General features: G+C 42.3%; 1 protein-coding gene across 2 annotated transcripts in view; it reads left to right on the top strand.

Moving 5' to 3' along the window:
* Positions 1-17,866, top strand: part of MLF1 (myeloid leukemia factor 1) — a 60,454-nt gene extending 42,588 nt beyond the window's left edge. For both annotated transcript variants that reach the window (XM_069727436.1, XM_069727435.1), the window contains 4 exons: positions 2,753-2,881; positions 4,871-5,030; positions 6,041-6,182; positions 11,394-17,866. In XM_069727436.1, the coding sequence (XP_069583537.1) occupies positions 2,753-2,881; positions 4,871-5,030; positions 6,041-6,182; positions 11,394-11,424 (462 nt within the window). In that variant the 3' untranslated portion in view covers positions 11,425-17,866. The remainder of the gene's footprint in view (positions 1-2,752; positions 2,882-4,870; positions 5,031-6,040; positions 6,183-11,393) is intronic.
* The last annotated feature ends 209 nt before the right edge of the window (positions 17,867-18,075 follow it).

Here is an 18,075-nt window from a genome sequence, read left to right as displayed (position 1 = left end):
TATATGTCAGTGAGACACATATATGTATATATATTAATATTTATTCCAGCGCTATACAGCTTGAAAGCCGGTAATTCAATTACCGGCTTTTTCTTTCTCCTTCCTAAAACCCGACATGATTTGAGACATGGTTTACATACAGTAAACCATGTCTTCTCTCCATTTTTTTTGCAGATTCCACACTACTAAGGTCAGTAGTGTGTATCTGCAAAATTTGGCCGTTCTAGCTCTTAAAATAAAGGGTTAAATGGCGGAAAAAATTGGCGTGGGCTCCCGCGCAATTTTCTCCGCCAGAGTAGTAAAGCCAGTGACTGAGGGCAGATATTAATAGCCTGGAGAGGGTCCATGGTTATTGGCCCCCCCCTGGCTAAAAATATCTGCCCCCAGCCACCCCAGAAAAGGCACATCTGGAAGATGTGCCTATTCTGGCACTTGGCCACTCTCTTCCCATTCCCGTGTAGCGGTGGGATATGGGGTAATGAAGGGTTAATGCCACCTTGCTATTGTAAGGTGACATTAAGCCTAATTAATAATGGAGAGGCGTCAATTATGACACCTATCCATTATTAATCCAATTGTAGTAAAGGGTTAAATAAAACACAAACACATTATTTAAAATTATTTTAATGAAATAAAAACAATGGTTGTTGGAGTATTTTATTGTACGCCCAATCCAGTCACTGAAGACCCTCGTTCTGTGAAAGAAAAAACATAATAAACCAACAATATACTTACCCTCCGCAGATCTGTAACGTCCAACGATGTAAATCCTTCTGAAGGGGTTAAAACATTTTGCAGCAAGGAGCTTTGCTAATGCAATGCTACTCCTCGCTGCAAAACCCCCGGGAATGAGTCTAAATATAGATCAATGAGCTATATTTAGCTTCATTTGCGGTGAGGCGCCCTCTGCTGGATGTTCATAGATCGTGGGAACTTTCCTAGAAAGCCTGGGAGCTTTCTAGGTAAGTTCCCACGATCTATGAACATCCAGCAGAGGGCGCCTCACCGCAAATGAAGCTAAATATAGCTCATTGATCTATATTTAGACTCATTCCCGGGGTTTTGCAGCGAGGAGTAGCATTGCATTAGCAAAGCTCCTTGCTGCAAAATGTTTTAACCCCTTCAGAAGGATTTACATCGTTGGACGTTACAGATCTGCGGAGGGTAAGTATATTGTTGGTTTATTATGTTTTTTCTTTCACAGAACGAGGGTCTTCAGTGACTGGATTGGGCGTACAATAAAATACTCCAACAACCATTGTTTTTATTTCATTAAAATAATTTTAAATAATGTGTTTGTGTTTTATTTAACCCTTTACTACAATTGGATTAATAATGGATAGGTGTCATAATTGACGCCTCTCCATTATTAATTAGGCTTAATGTCACCTTACAATAGCAAGGTGGCATTAACCCTTCATTACCCCATATCCCACCGCTACACGGGAATGGGAAGAGAGTGGCCAAGTGCCAGAATAGGCGCATCTTCCAGATGTGCCTTTTCTTGGGTGGCTGGGGGCAGATATTTTTAGCCAGGGGGGGCCAATAACCATGGACCCTCTCTAGGCTATTAATATCTGCCCTCAGTCACTGGCTTTACTACTCTGGCGGAGATAATTGCGCGGGAGCCCACGCCAATTTTTTCCGCCATTTAACCCTTTATTTTAAGAGCTAGAACGGCCAAATTTTGCAGATACACTCTACTGACATTAGTAGTGTGGAATCTGCAAAAAAATGGAGAGAAGACATGGTTTACTGTATGTAAACCATGTCTCAAATCATGTTGGGTTTTAGGAAGGAGAAAGAAAAAGCCGGTAATTGAATTACCGGCTTTCAAGCTGTATAGCGCTGGAAAAAATATTAATATATATACATATGTGTCTACTGACATATATATAGACAGTATGTATGTATGTATATATATATATATATATATATATATATATATATATATATATATATATATATATATATATATATATATATATTATTATATTTTTTTTTTTTTTTTTTTTTTTCTTTTTGGGACACATGGATCATTTCTATAGCGGTATGTTGGTTTTGCAAGCCTGCGAGAAAACCACGCAGTACGGATGCCATACGGATTACATACGGAGGATGCCATGCGCAAAAAACGCTGACACACCCTGCCTACGGAGGAGCTACGGACCACTATTTTCGGGACTTTTCAGCGTATTACGGCCGTAATATACGGACCGTATTGTTTTACGCTGTGTGTGACGCCGGCCTCATGGTAAGAATGAATATACTGACCAAAATTGGATGAAAATTGGATCAGGTACACTGATAATAGAGGTCCGTTTATAGTACACAAACCTCCCAAAAAACAGACTTCTGAAGTCTTGTTGCTTTGTTCTTCAAATACCAGCTATAGGGGACAAATGCCGCTCTACTTTACAAGGTTTTGTATGCCAGAGAAAGGGCACAGTCAGACGTCCATATAACACTGACAACGATCACATCGCAGTGCACGGACTGGCTAACCTAACCCAAGTGTGACAGCTGCATAGAAGTACATGCTGTCACGCTCGAGCCAGGAGAGTCGCCGGCCAGTCCACGGTTTGTGATGCGATCGTCGTCTGTGTTATATGGACGTCTGACTGCACCCTATTAAGTGGGTCTTTCCTCTCCTGAACCTCATGGTCATTTGTTAGATCTGTCATACATTGGTCTTTCTATTTTTCTGTTTTCACCATCATTTATTCTACACGTGTTATCTTGTTCTCTGCAGGAAGGATTGTCAGACAGACCTGACGTTCACTCATTTAAGTCTTCCTCGGTGATGACATATTCCAAGACTGGAAACGAACCTCCTAAGATTTTCCAAGCAACAAGTCAAACCCGTAAAGCTCCTGGCGGTGTAAGTGTTACCTTAGTTTTATGTCTATTACAAGCTCTGTATTTTATGGTCTTTATATGACTATTTTATAGTTTCGGCTTCCAATAAATATTCTGGTTTATAAAATTAAGTTGAGTTACGCAGGAGTATGAAATGTAGCATGGTGTATAATGTGCTTCCTGCTCTTCCTGATGGATAGCATTGAGTCATTTTACTTTGCTGCTTCAATTACTAATTTAACCCTGGCCTTTCAGTGGCTCCTTGGCAGCTGCTGTACCTAATGCCACTAAGAAATATGAATTTGAACCCTAAAGCCGCCCACATGTCTCCTTCTAGACGGAAGTAGAAAATAGCAATCTGTCAAAGAAGTATGTGCTTCAACAAAGGTCTCTAATAATGTTACACGGGAGCTTCCAGACAGTCAGCGACATGGTGCAGCAATTAGTTGTTGTTTTGTGAAGAAAATATTAAGGCATGATTATTAGCCAGCATGTCAAGGAGAGTGCTGAAGGCCATACAGTTTATATTTAGGTAAGGCCAAGGGTGGCACATCACTGGCTAAAAATAACAGCCACAAAGCATCACCCTCCCGAAAAAATCATAAACCTAAGAGGTGACACGAAATGCAAAACAAAATGTAAAACACACATCTTTATATAATTGGAAGAAGTTTCTGGAAGTCTGTATTTATTCTACAGCATGGACTAGGCCGGCCTAAAGGGTGTGTGGCATGTACATCTTCGACACTTCTGAAGGCTGGCACTACTGGAACTGGTCTTCTGGGAAGTTGGGGCCAGCATGCCCAGATCATGCAGTGCCCAAAAGTGAGGTATGGCTGCTGCACACATCAGGGTGCACTTATGTCCCCTCGTTTATTAAAGAGTTTGTTCCCCCAGAATATCTTTTGGATGTGTTCCTAGTATAAATTTATGAAATCTTACTATTTACACACCTCAACATTGAAATTGTAACATAAAGAAGTAAAGGTTGTGGAATTATGGAAATCACAAGAGGCATAGACATGCTAGTTATGGGCAAATTATGAAAAAATGGAAATAACATTTTCAAAACGTTTTAATTTTATTCAGTATGGAGTATGCAGAAATACACGCAAGTACTTGGCTGCTATCAATGAGGTTATTAATGGTTGAGGAACGTTCTGCCACAATGAATGCACTTGGGCACACAAATCATCAAGTTCTGCAGTTGGCAGCTCCTTTTTCAGTTACCAATCAATGGTATCCCAGATATGCTCGGTGGGAGACAAGCCTGGAGACGCTAGGCCATGGTAACGCGTTTAGACCATGCGGAAGCTCACAATAGCAAGAACAAAATGATGCCAGGCATTGTCGTGTTGTAAACCGGTTCCAAGGAAACTTTCATGTTCCTTCATGAAGGTCTCTTCATAGCTTTGCCCATGTGTTCTCCAGACCATTCTAAGACAAAAGCATGACTCATCACTAAAGAGAAAACACAAGAAAAAAACAAAATGTGCATGTATCCTACCGCAAATAAATAAGTAAATGGTAATAGTTCATGTAAATAACATGGGGTACTTAGTTATTGCTATTTCGATTAAAAAAAAAAAAAAAAGCATAAAAGCCAGCCCACCACAATTAAAGTGGTGCAACTACTCTAAGGCTGGGTTCACATTAGCGTTCGGGGGCTTTGCGAAGGGCTGCGTACTTCCTCCATTAAGCTCCGCCTACTTCCTCATACTTCTGCATGCGTCCTGCATACCTATCTTTAACATTGGGTACACAGGACATGCGGACGTATGTGGCTGCGTCGTTTTGACGCGCCCTCCGACCACATGGGGACGCAACAATGTTAAAGATAGGTACGCAGGACGCATGCAGAAGTAGGCGGACCTAAACCGAAGAAGTGCTGAAGTGGGCGGAGCTTTGCGGAGGAAGTACACAGCTGTCCGCAAAGCCCGGTACGCAAGTGTGAACCCGGCCTACTAGTGTTGTAATAACAGCTGTAATGAAAACTACTGTTTACATGCAGATAAAAGAAACAAAGAAATCTGTCAAGGACTCTGAAAGTGGAGTGGAACAAATGGCTGTTGGACATCACATCAAAGACCGTGCCCACATTGTCAAGCAAATGAAGAACAACAAGACTGGAGACAAAGAACTTAATCAGGAATTTTTGAATATGGATGAATGTGAGTTCTACATCCTTTTCTTCCCGAGCCTTCTAGATACTTTGCACTTTTGGTATTTGGGTTCGTCTTCACATTCCTGATGTCATGCCTTTTAGCTTTGTGGCCAACATGACAATATTTTTTTGAGAATAAGCTGTTGTGAGTGCATGACAAATATGCACATAGCCTCCACATAGAGGAAAAAGCAATCTTAAAAGTCAGTATCAACTATTTAATGGTCTTTGCCACATGACTTGGGATAGGAAGCCAATCAGTTCTCCTGCTGTGCACTAATGAAAGGCAAAATGTGTAAGAAATGGAGCGCCATTAAAGGGTCGATATTGACTTGGATCTGACTGCGTTTTCATTCCTGTAGTCTAATCTTTGTTGTTTTTTTTTATTCCTCTGTGTGACGTCTTTGCCGCCAACGTTTTACAGAGAGTACCCACCTGAGAAAGACAATATGTGCACAAACCCTTAGTCACACGCCTGTCACCCAGCCAACCAGTTCTCCTGCTGTGCACTGGTGAGGAGCAAAAAACCAAAACTCGTCTGCAAATGGAGGGTTTTATCCTAAGTCAAGTGGCAAGGCCCTTTAAAGGGTCGATATTGACGTTTGGGACTCTTACTTCCAGTAGTTGGCATTAGAGTTACAGTCTCTCTAAAAGAGGCTATTTGCATACGTAATTCCCAGGAAAACATTGCATGGCTTACAAGTCTCACTACACCAACCACAGAGGGTCTAACCACCCTTCAGACTGCATAAGGATTAACATTATTTCTGGCCATGACTTGTATCCTGCATCTTTTCAATAGTTTTCCCCTTTACAGCCTCTATTTCTAATTGTCAGTTTCACTGAGCTTATGGGAGCTGCTATAATGTCTCCTATACACGGCACACAGACATGAGGGTGTCCTGCTCTTCTGCCTTATGTAGCACACCGTGAAAAGCAGCAGCATGGAGCATGTTGTACCTTTGGCCTGAGCAGTGTGTAGCTGTTGGGCTGTAACTGTGCATTCTTCTATTGCAGCTGACGCACCATCATTTGACAATGAATGGGAACGGGTGATTTCAGAATATAAGCCACTTGATAGATTGTTTTCCATAGAAGCCCCGAAACACCAAAAAGTTCAGTATTCCACCAAAATAGGACCTCCCAAATTGCCTAAAAGGTGAGCCTGAAACACAATTGTGTAAAAGTGTTAGTTGTATGTACAATGTCAATAACGTGGTGTTATGTCCACTTGCAGATCTTAAAGGGAATCTGTCAGCAGGTTTGTGGTATGTGATCTGAGAGCAGCATGATATAGGGGCTGAGGGCCTGATTCCAGTGTCGCTTACTAAGCTGTGTGTTTTATCAGCAGAAGATTATCACTACAGGACTAGGTGTCTCATACCTACTAGTCAATTGCTCTAGTCAGTCTAACCACTAACTAGCAGCATTCTGTCAGTGCCCGGTATACAGAGAGAGCTGACAATCAGAGGTGTTGGCGGAGTTATACAGAGCTCCGCATTGTCAGCACTGCTAAATCTGCAGCAGAGAAAACCGAGATTGTATCAAAATTTCAGAATGCAGCACAGCAACGGACACATCACTAAAATTAGGATCTCAGCCTTTATATTATGCTGCTCTCAGATTACAAAGCAAGAACCTGCTGACAAATTCCCTTCATTTTCTTAATGTTTTGTAATATTTTTGTCAAAGTTGCTCAATAGAATAATATTGTGAAAATCCTCATGTGGTTCATATACCTAGTTCTATTCCTACTAACTGGACTGCCTCAATTAGTTAATTACATATTTTTTTCTCCTTCATAATGTATTGGCTGAAGAGCCCGGCGTCAGGCATAGTAACTAACTGTAGTTATAACAAATTATAATGATTATCCTCCATCCCATAGTCTTGTGCCCATATACCCGTCATACACTTCCTCCATCCCATAGTCCCGTGCCCATATATCCATCATACATGTCCTCCATCCCATAGTCCTGTGCCCATATATCCATCATACACATCTCCATCCCATAGTCCCGTGCCCATATATCCATCATACATGTCCTCCATCCCAGAGTTCCGTGCCCATATACCAATTATGACACATTCTTCGCCATGGCAACCATTCGGACATCATCGTCGCCATGGCAACCTATTATGATATCATCGTCACCATGGCAACCATTATGACATAACCGTCACCATTACAACCTATCTATATATATAATTGTCTAAGGGTTTTTCCGTCTGTCTGTCTGTCTTTGTCTGTCTGTCTGTCTGTCCTGGAAATTCCGCGTCTGTGATTGGTCGAGGCCTGGCGGCGTCGACCAATCAGCGACGGGCACAGTATCGACGTAGAAATCCCGCGTCTCTGTGCAACAGGCACAGCGACGATGATGTCATAATGGTTGCCATGGCGACGATGATGTCATAAAGGTTGCCTCGATCAATCAGCGACGGGCACAGTCTGCCGCGAATTCTGGAATCATCATTGTCCATATACTACGGGGACATGCATATTCTAGAATACCCGATGCGTTAGAATCGGGCCACAGGCCTCGACCAATCAGCGACCGGCATAGCGACGATGATGTCATAAAGGACGTAGAAATCCTACGTTTCTGATTCAGCGACGGGCACAGTATCGACGTAGATGTCATAATGGTTGCCATGGCGACGATGATGTCAAAGGTTGCCTCGACCAATCAGCGACGGGCGCAGTCTGCCACGAATTCTGGAATCATCATTGTCCATATACCATGTGACCATGCATATTCTAGAATACCCGATGCGTTAGAATCGGGCCACAATCTAGTATAGATATAATGTTCTTCCTGTCATGTGACTTCCAAAATCACGTGCTCTTATGAGATTGTCACGATTGCCCATATTAAATAATATTCTACTCAGCTGCATCTTAACTAAATTACTGAACCCCTTAGCTTATTGCTGTCACAGCTAATTTCTGCATTTATGGCAGGGATATATATGTAACGTATATACTCGAGTATAAGCTGACCCGAGTATAAGCCGGGGCACCTAATTTTACCACAAAAATCTGGGAAATCTTATTGACTTGAGTTTAAGCCGGGTATGCATTGTCCCCTCATCCCTATCCTGGTATGCATGGCTTGCCATCCATATCCTTGTGTGCATGGCTCCCCATCCCTGTCCTGTTCTGCATGGCTCCCTCATCCCCATCCTGTTCTGCATGGCTCCCTCATCCCCATCCTGGTCTGCATGGCTCCCTCATCCCCATCCTGGTCTGCATGGCTCCCTCATCCCCTTCCTGGTCTGCATGGCTCCTTCATCCCCTTCCTGGTCTGCATGGCCTCCTTATCCCTATCCTCGTCTGCATGGCCTCCTTATCCCTATCCTGGTCTGCATGGCCTCCTTATCCCTATCCTGGTCTGCATGACCTCCTTATCCCTATCCTGGTCTGCATGGCCTACTTATACTGGTCTGCATGGCCTCCTTATCCTGATCTGCATGGCCTCCTCATCCCTATCCTTGTATGCATGGCTCCTCATCCCTATCCTGGTATGCATGGCTCCTCAACCCTATCCTTGTATGCATGGCTCCTCATTCCCATCTTGGTGTGCATGGCTCCTCATCCCCATCCTTGTATGCATGGCTCTTCATCCCTATCCTTGTGTGCATGACTCTTCATCCCTATCCTTGTGTGCATGACTCATCATCCCCATCCTGGTGTATATGGCTCCTTATCCCCATCTTAGTGTGCATGGGTTTAAATCCCCATCCTGATCTGCATGACTCCTCATCCCTAGATCCTGGTCTGCATCGCTCCTCCCTATCCTTGTATGCATGACTTCTTATCCATATACTTGTATGCAAGGCATACTGTAGAATGTAAGCCAACAAGGGCAGGGTCCTCTTCCCTCTGTATCAGTCTGTAATTGTTAGTTTGTTTACTGTAAGTGATATTTGTATTTTGATGTAACCCCTTCTCGTGTACAGCACCATGGAATTAATGGTGCTATATAAATAAATCATAATAATGGCCCGATCAAAAGATATTAAAAAAAATAAACCATCATATTTACCTTCCTGCGCTCCCTCGCAGCGTCTTATTCCAGTGCTAGCAGCTAATTTTTGTTTGTAAGCAGCGCATGGCAGGGACAGCTGCTGGAATACTCACTGCTCTCCACGCTGGGACTAAGTGCGTGGAGCGCAATGAGTATAAGACTAGGTTCACATTGCGTTAATGGGACCGCGCTAACGAACAGCGTTGCAACGCGTCCGTTAGCGCACCCATTGGCAGCAATGGGAACGCGCATCCCTAGCGCGTGCCATTTTCGGCACGCGCTAGCGATGTGCCGGTGTTTTGTGACGCGCCTCGGACGCTGCTTGCAGCGTCCGCGGCGTGCCCGAGGTCCGTTCCCCGCTCTCGCAGATCGGGGATCTGCGAGACCGGGGACGTTAAACGCAACCCCGAAAAAGACATTGCGTTAGCGCAATCTGGTAGCGCTTGGCGCTAAACGGATTGCCCTAACGCAATCTGAACCTAGCCTAAATTTCTATTACGTAACGCACACCAGGCCTACACCTGTTGCTCATCTACCTCTTACTGATCAATTTGCAATCTAGAAATGCTGGGCCAGGCCCTATCCCATCCATCCATCCTGTGCCATTATAAAATTTCTACTGTGGATCAATTAACGACACTTTTCCTGGTGTCTGCACCTAATTATTCGAAATGTTTTGACACCAAGTTGGTTCTCCTTCGTGTGTGTTGCCTAAATTTGTCAGGGCTCTCAGACCACCAGGCCTACACCGGTCCCTCACCCACCTGTTACTGATCAATGTTTAAGCTAGAAATTCTGTCCAAAACCCTATACCAGGCATCCATGCTGCACAATTATACTATTTGTACTATGGGTCAATGAATGCCAATTTTCCTGGTGTCTGCCCCTAATTTTAGCTGTTTTGGCAGCTTTTGGGCTCCACTGAATGTGTTCTCTATGCGTTTGGTTTTGCCTCCTGTTGAATTCAGTGGGTTTCGGCGAACATCAGGAAATGTGTCGATCTGAGCTACACCAAACCTTAACCCCTTAATGACCGGAGCTTTTTTCAGGTTTGCATTTTCATTTTTCGCTCCCCATCTTCCCAGAGCCATAGCTTTTTTATTTTTCTGTCAATATGGTCATGTGAGGGCTTATTTTTTGTGGGACGAGTTGTACTTTTAAACAACACCATTGATTTTACCATGTCTTGTACTAGAAAACGGGGGGAAAAATTCCATGTGCGGCGAAGTTGCAAAAAAAGTGCAATCTCAAACACTTTTTTTTTTTTGTTTGGCTTTTTTGCTAGCTTCACTAAATGCTAAAACTGACCTGACATTATGATTCTCCAAGTCATTACGAGTTCATAGACACCAAACATATCTACGGTAGGTTTTTTTTATCTAAGTGGTGAACAAAAATGCCAAAATTTGCTAAAAAAAATTGCGCAATTTTCCGATGCTGGTAGCGTCTCCATTTTTCATGATCTTGGGTTGGTTGAGAGCTTATTTTCTGCGCACTGAGCTGACGTTTTTAATTATACCACTTTTGTGCAGATATGTTATTTTCATAGCCTGTTATTACATTATAATACCAAAAAAACATAGTTCTGGGGTTTCGATTTTTTTTCTCCGAAAGCCGTTTAGCGATCAGGTTAATCCTTTTTTTTATTGATAGATCAGGCGATTCTGAATGCGGCGATAGCAAATATATGTATGTTTGATTTGTATTTTTACTGTTTTATTTTGAATGAGGCGAAAGGGGGGTGAATTGAACTTTTATGTTTTTTTATTTTTTTCATATTTGTAAACACTTTTTTTTACTTTTGGTATAATTCAGTAGCCTCCATGGGAGGCTAGAAGCTGCCACTACTCGATCACCTCTGCTACATAGGAGTGATGCTCAGATCGCCCCTATGTAGTAGAATTACAGCATTGCTATGAGCGCCGACTACAGGGTGGCGCTCACAGCAATCTGGCATCAACAACCATAGACGTCTTCAGGAAACCTCTAGTTGTCATGCCGGCGCACTGCTGACCCCCGATCATGTGACGGGGGTCAGCAGTGCACATATTCGCGGCCCGATGGCCGGAAGTGAATGTTAAATGCCACTGTCAGAGTTTGACAGCAGCATTTAACTAGTTAATAGGCACGGGCGGATCGCGATTCCACCCACGCCTATTGCGGGCACATGTCAGCTGTTGAAAACAGCTGACATGTCGCAGCTTTGAGGTGGGCTCACCGCTGGAGCCCACCTCAAAGCGGGGCTTCTGACCTGGGACGTACTATTCCGTCCGAGATCAGAAAGGGTTTAAAAGGTTTGCTCATCTCTAGTTGTAACATTACTTTTACATTTTCTTTTCTAGGGAACGGTGCATCTCAAAAATGGTCATCTAGAAGATTCGCCAAAGGAATGTGACACCAGTAATTACAAGAATTTTTTAAGGTCAACTAAGAAACATTTGAAGGGACATGAAGATGTAACAAGGTCTCTTAAATAAACCAGACGTGCACATTTGATTGGTTCTGCATCTTATTTTTAAGGTCATTCAATACTGATGGTGCCTGCTCTCCTGTGCCAGCTTAGTGTTGTGCAAAGCTTCGTGTAGGACAGTCTCAGCACTTCTCTATCATGTTTGGCAATGTAATATTTTATGACTGAAAATGCACATTTCCAGGTTCAGTAAAAGATGTAGAAAACTAAACTTTGTGATTGTCCTAAATCACTGTATGTACTTCAGTGATATGCTACTGTTGGAATGTCAGATACCGTAATTATACTGTGAATCCGAAGTGTCTAAACTCTTATAGCACAGAGGTCACTGACTCCATATACTATCTGATACATATGCATTTTATATATTGCAATTAAGCCTGTACAGGGATAACTTTACCATTAGTGACTTTTCACGATGATCAGAAAATGGGTGATATATGAAAAAACGTCAAAAGGTCAAAACGATACATTTTTTAATTAGCATTTTTTAATTTTAGATGTGGTTACTGCTATCATTATGGCTATAAATGGCAATGTAAAAACTTAAAGAAGCACTTACACTAACCTTTTTATTCCTTAAATGTGTGTACATGCATGTTATGTAGTGTGAGTGTAATAATATACTCACCTATTTCTTCTTTCTCTGGTGTCCAACGCTGTTCTTCTCTGTGACGTCACCGCAATTTTGACTAGCTGGCTCGTTCTGTCTGTGAGCCGGAAGTCTGTTTTTTACAATGAAAGCCTATGGAGCAGCGTTCTGATGTTCTATAGCATTTCATTGTAAAAGCCGCCCGGAGAATCGTCGTCACGGAGAAGCCGAGCAGAACAACGCTGGACACCGGAGAAAGCAGCAGGTGAGTATATTAGTACACTCACACTATACAACATGCACACATTTAATGCATAGATAAGTTAGTAGGGGGGGGCTTCTTTAAATAAGAAAGATATTTGTTAGGTGACAACATTTTATGGTAATAAAAGAATTAGGGATAGACTTCAAAAATTAAGACATTGCTAAAGAAGGTGATATGATTGTTTTGGGGTCTTTTTCTTGCAGGTGATAATAATGGTAGGATACGGAATCACATTTATGAAGCATCCTACAGAATAATCAGATCACAGTTGAATTAGCAGTAAAAGTACATATTGTTTGCTAGAACATTACCCTTCATGGACAAGAATATACATTTTATTTATTTAATGTTAACAACATATAGCGCAGCTCTGTTCATACAGTAGGTTGTATAAACTCACATCAGCCCCTGACCACAGTGCGTCTCATCCAAATCCCTATCTCCATACTAAAACCAATTTTTGTAAGAGTCAATTAACCTAGTCTCTCCTAAGTCTGTACTCACATGATGTTCTTATGAAAAGTCTTAGTATAAAATAAAACAGGACAAAAACATTTCAGCTAACCCCCTGCTAAATGGTAATCTCAAGCAGGATATAGTGTCAATGGATATTCAAGAGTCAGTCCCAATAAGAGAAAGACTAGTCCGGTACATATCCAAATAATGTTAAGAACAATGACCTTTATTCCAACATATTAAATGTCAGCAATACAAAAAACAACTTGGTAGTAGACTTACACATCTCGGACCCTAGCGCCTGACTTCTTATGATAAGCAGTAGAGATGGGTGGACACCAGGATGTTCGGGTTCGGCCAAACCGTTTCAAAAAGTTTGTGTTCAGGTACCAGAACAGTACCCAGACATGGACCGCACTGGGGCCCAAATATCCAATGTTTTCCATGCTGTCATGTGCATGACAGCGCGGCAAACACCACTTGAGATCGGCGGTAAGATTATTACCCCCTGTCAGACAGCCGCGGTTCCCACTCTGTCAAAACCTAGCGTGAATCAGCTGCTGGGATTGGAGATAGAAAGTTTACCTCCAGTCATTGGTGTCGGCCGATGGGACTACTGCTTCCAACAGCCGACATCTGCTGCCTCTAATAACAGTGAAAGCAGGAGCTGCTGATGGGAGTAGTCATCAGCTGGCGCCTGCGGTGTAAATAAATAAATAAAAAACGCTGTGGGTTCCCCTGTGTTTTTGATAATCAGCCAGGCATAACTCACAGCTGGGGGCTGCAACCTCCTCAGCTTCAGCAAGGCTGGTTATCAAGAATAGAGGTATCCCCACACTGTTTTTTTTTTAATTATTTAAATAAATAATTAAAAAAATGGCATGGGGTCACCCCCATTTTTTGACAACCAGCCAAGCTAAAGCAGACAGATGGTGGCTGGTATTCTCAGTCTGGTAAGGGGCCATGGATATTGCCATAATTTTTGAGGATGCCGAAGTCACTCGGCACACGAGCGTGCTCAGATAACACCTTATCCAAGCACATCACTGGTGACCACTTAGGGCTCTGTTCATATGTTGTAATAGAAAAATGTTCAACATATGTACTAAATGCTCTTGCTTCATATGCCAAAGATAAGAATAGGTCCTCATTTACCCAATTCAACCCGAGGTAGAAAGCGTGTCCTATTGGCTCTTCCATCAGGGTGCTGCACTCTCCTGTACATTCTGCCACTGGAAAAATAGTATACTGCATGAAATACATTTTTAACCCCTTCCCGACCTGTGACGCCACGTAGGCGTCATGAAAGTCGGTGCCAATCCGACCTGTGACGCCTATGTGGCGTCATGGAGGGATCGTGTCCCTGCAGATCGGGTGAAAGGGTTAACTCCAATTTTACCTGATTTGCAGGGACAGGGGGAGTGTTACTTTAGCCCAGGGGGGGTGGCTTTGCCCCAACATTGCTACGATCGCTCTGATTGGCTTTTGAAAGTGCAACAGCCAATCAAAGCAATTTGTAATATTTCACCTATGAAATTTGGTGAAATATTACAATCCAGCCATGGCCGATGCTGCAATATCATCGGCCATGGCTGGAGACTGCGATCTGACCCCCCACCGACTGACAGCAGCGATCTGCCGCCACTGTCAGTCTTTCCTCCCCTCCGTTTTGTGCTCCGCTGCCTTCCTCTCCGGTGCCTCCCGCTGTCCGATCCCACCCCCCGTACTCTCCCGGTGTCCGTCCGGCATCTTCGATGGGTGCTGCCATCTTCCAAAATGGCGGGCGCATGCGCAGTGCGCCCGCCTATTCTGCCGGCTGACAGATTCGTTACAGGTACATTTTGATCACTGTGATATAACCTATCACAGTGATCAAAATAAAAAAAATTGTAAATAAAGCCCCCCCTTATCACCCGCATAGGTAGGGAAAATAATAAAATAAATCAAATATATTTATTTTTCCACTAGGGTTAGGGTTAGAACTAGGGTTAAGGTTAGAACTAGGGTTAGGGTTACGTCTAGGGTTGCAATTAGGGTTAGAATTAGGCTATGTGCACAAGGTGCGGATTTGGCTGCGGATTCGTGGCAGTTTTCCATCACGTTCACAGTACCATGTAAACCTATGGAAAACCAAATCCGCTGTGTCCATGGTGTGGAAAATACCGTGCGGAAACGCTGCATTGTATTTTCCGCAACATGTCAATTCTTTGTGTGGATTCCGCAACGTTTTACACCTGTTCCTCAATAGGAATCCGCATGTGAAATCCGCACAAAAAAACACTGGAAATCCGCAGTAAATCCGCAAGTAAAACGCAGTGCGTTTTACCTGCGGATTTTTCAAAAACGGTGCGGAAAAATCCGCACACGAATCCGCAACGTGGGCACAAAGCCTTAGGGTTAGGGCTGGAACTAGAGTTAGGGTTGGAATTAGGGTTAGGGTTGGAAATAGGGTTAAGATTAGGGTTAAGGGTGTGTTGAGGTTAGGGTTAGGCTTGTGGTTAGGGTTGGGATTAGGGTTAGAGGTGTGTTGGGGTTAGAGTTGTGGTTAGGGGTGTGTTGGGGTTAGGGTTGTGTTACGGTTATGGTTAGAGTTGGGGTTAGTGTTGGAGTTAGAATTGAGGGATTTCCATTGTTTAGGCACATCAGGGGGTCTCCAATCACGACATGGTGCCACCATTGATTCCAGTCAATCTTGCATTCAAAAAGTCATATGGTGCTCCCTCCCTTCCGAGCCCCGTGTGCCCAAACAGTGATATACCCAAACATATGGGGCATAAGCGTACTCAGGAGAAATTAGACCCCCAAAATTGTTGTACAATTTTTCCTGTTACCCTTGGAAAAATAAAAAAATGGAGGCTAAAAAATTATTTTTGTGGGGAAAAAATATTTTTTATTTTCACGGCTGTGCATTATAAAATTCTGCGAAGCACTTGGGGGTTCAAAGTGCTCACCACAAATCTAGATAAGTTCCTTGGGGTGTCTAGTTTCCAAAATGCGGTCACATGTGGGGGGTTCATACTGTTTAGGCACATCAGGGGCTCTGCAAACGAAACATGACACCCGCACACCATTCCATCAAAGTCTGCATTTCAAAAAGTCACTACTTCCCTTCCATGCTCTGCCATGCACCCAAACAGTGGTTTACCCCTACATATGGGGTATCCACATACTCAGGACAAACTGGACAACAACTTTTGGGGTCCAATTTCTCCTGTTACCCTTGTAAAAATAAAAAATTACGGGCTAAAAAATAATTTTTGAGGAAAGAAAAATTATTTTTTATTTTCATGGCTCTGCGTTATAAACTTCTGTGAAGCACTTGGGGGTTCAAAGCGCTCATCACACATCTAGATGAGTTCCTTGGGGCGTCTAGTTTCCAAAATGGTGTCACTTGTGAGGGAGCTCCAATGTTTAGGCACACAGGGGCTCTCCAAACACCACATGGTGTCCGCTAACAATTGGAGCTAATTTTTCATTCAAAAAGTCAAATGGCGCTCCTTCCCTTCCGAGCCTTGCCGTGTGCCCAAACAGTGGTTTACCCCCACATATGAGGTATCGGTGTACTCAGGAGAAATTGCCCAACAAATCTTAGGATCCATTTTATCCTGTTACCCATGTGAAAACCAAAAAAAGGCTAAGTTCCTTGGGGGGTCTAGTTTCCAAAATGGGGTCACTTGTGGGGGAGCTCCAATCTTTAGGCACACAGGGGCTCTCCAAACGCGACATGGTGTCCGCTAAAGATTGGAGCCAATTTTTCATTCAAAAAGTAAAATGGCGCTTCTTCCCTTCTGAGCCTTGTTGTGCACACAAACAGTGATTCTCCCCCACATACGGGATATCGGCGTACTGAGGACAAATTGTACAACAACTGTCGTGGTCCAGTTTATCCTTTTACCTGTGGGAAAATAAAAAAATTGTTGCTAAAAGTTCATTTTTGTGACTAAAAAGTTAAATGTTAATTTTTTCCTTCCATGTTGCCTCTGCTGCTGTGAAGCACCTGAAGGGTTAATAAACTTCTTGAATGTGGTTTTGAGCACCTTGAGGGGTGCAGTTCTTATAATGGTGTCACTTTTGGGTATTTTCAGCCATATAGACCCCTCAAAGTGACTTCAAATGTGAGGTGGTCCCTAAATAAAATGCTTTTGTAAATTTTGTTGTAAAAATGAGAAATCGCTGGTCAAATTTTAACCCTTATAACTTCCTAGCAAAAAAAATTTTGTTTACAAAATTATGCTGATATAAAGTAGACATGTGGGAAATGTTATATATTAACTATTTTGTGTCACATAACTCTCTGGTTTAACAGAATAAAAATTCAAAATTAGAAAATTGCAAAATTTTCAACATTTTTGCCAAATTTCCGTTTTTTTCAGAAATAAACGCAAAAATTATCGACCTAAATTTTTCACTAACGTGAAGCTCAATACGTCACGAAAAAACATTCTCAGAATCGCTAGGATCCATTGAAGCGTTCTTGAGTTATTACCTCATAATGGGATACTGGTCAGAATTGCAAAAAATGGCCAGGTCATTAAGGTCAAAATAGGCTGGGTCATGAAGGGGTTAATTTTACAGTTGTGATCAGTGTGGCTACACTTTGACTTATGTTGGTTAATGCTCTCAATGTATACAGATGTGAACATGACCTATCACACTCGTATGCATTTTTGGCTTCATGTATATAGATCCATTGACGTAAAGTTATCCCAGTACATATAATGTTAAAATATAAAGTGCTGGACTTATTCACAATCAACGTAAACCAAGCCATTGCTGTTAAGCCAATGCATTGTGATCATTTGCATAACATGAAAGAGGTACGTAAGTTATTCATTCATTCGTCTTTGTTTCCCCACCTTTTTTCTAAACTTGGCTAATTAATTGAACAAGTGATTCTATTATTCCCAAGGCTGTATGTAATGCATTTATATTTTGGTCGGAATTCTCAGTCATCTGAACTAAAAGTATGTTAATCGTATTTCTATTTCCAGGCTTATAATGTACTGCAGAATAAACCTCCTTGTACACTTTTGCTGATCTGTTCAATTTATAATTAATTTAAAAAAATCAACAAATGTTACAACATTGATTCATACCAGACAGAATTGTGCACTATTCATACATTAATAAAGGTTTTTTTTATGTTATGTAAAATGCTCAACTATTGTATAATTGGTTTTCTAGAACATAAAATATATTGTTTGATTTTTCCCACAAAAGGAATTTATTACCTACTAGATG

The sequence above is a fragment of the Ranitomeya imitator genome, chromosome 5 (assembly GCF_032444005.1).
Source record: "Ranitomeya imitator isolate aRanImi1 chromosome 5, aRanImi1.pri, whole genome shotgun sequence".
NCBI classification, from domain to species: Eukaryota; Metazoa; Chordata; class Amphibia; order Anura; family Dendrobatidae; genus Ranitomeya; species Ranitomeya imitator.
This window is presented reverse-complemented; position numbering and strand designations above follow the sequence as displayed.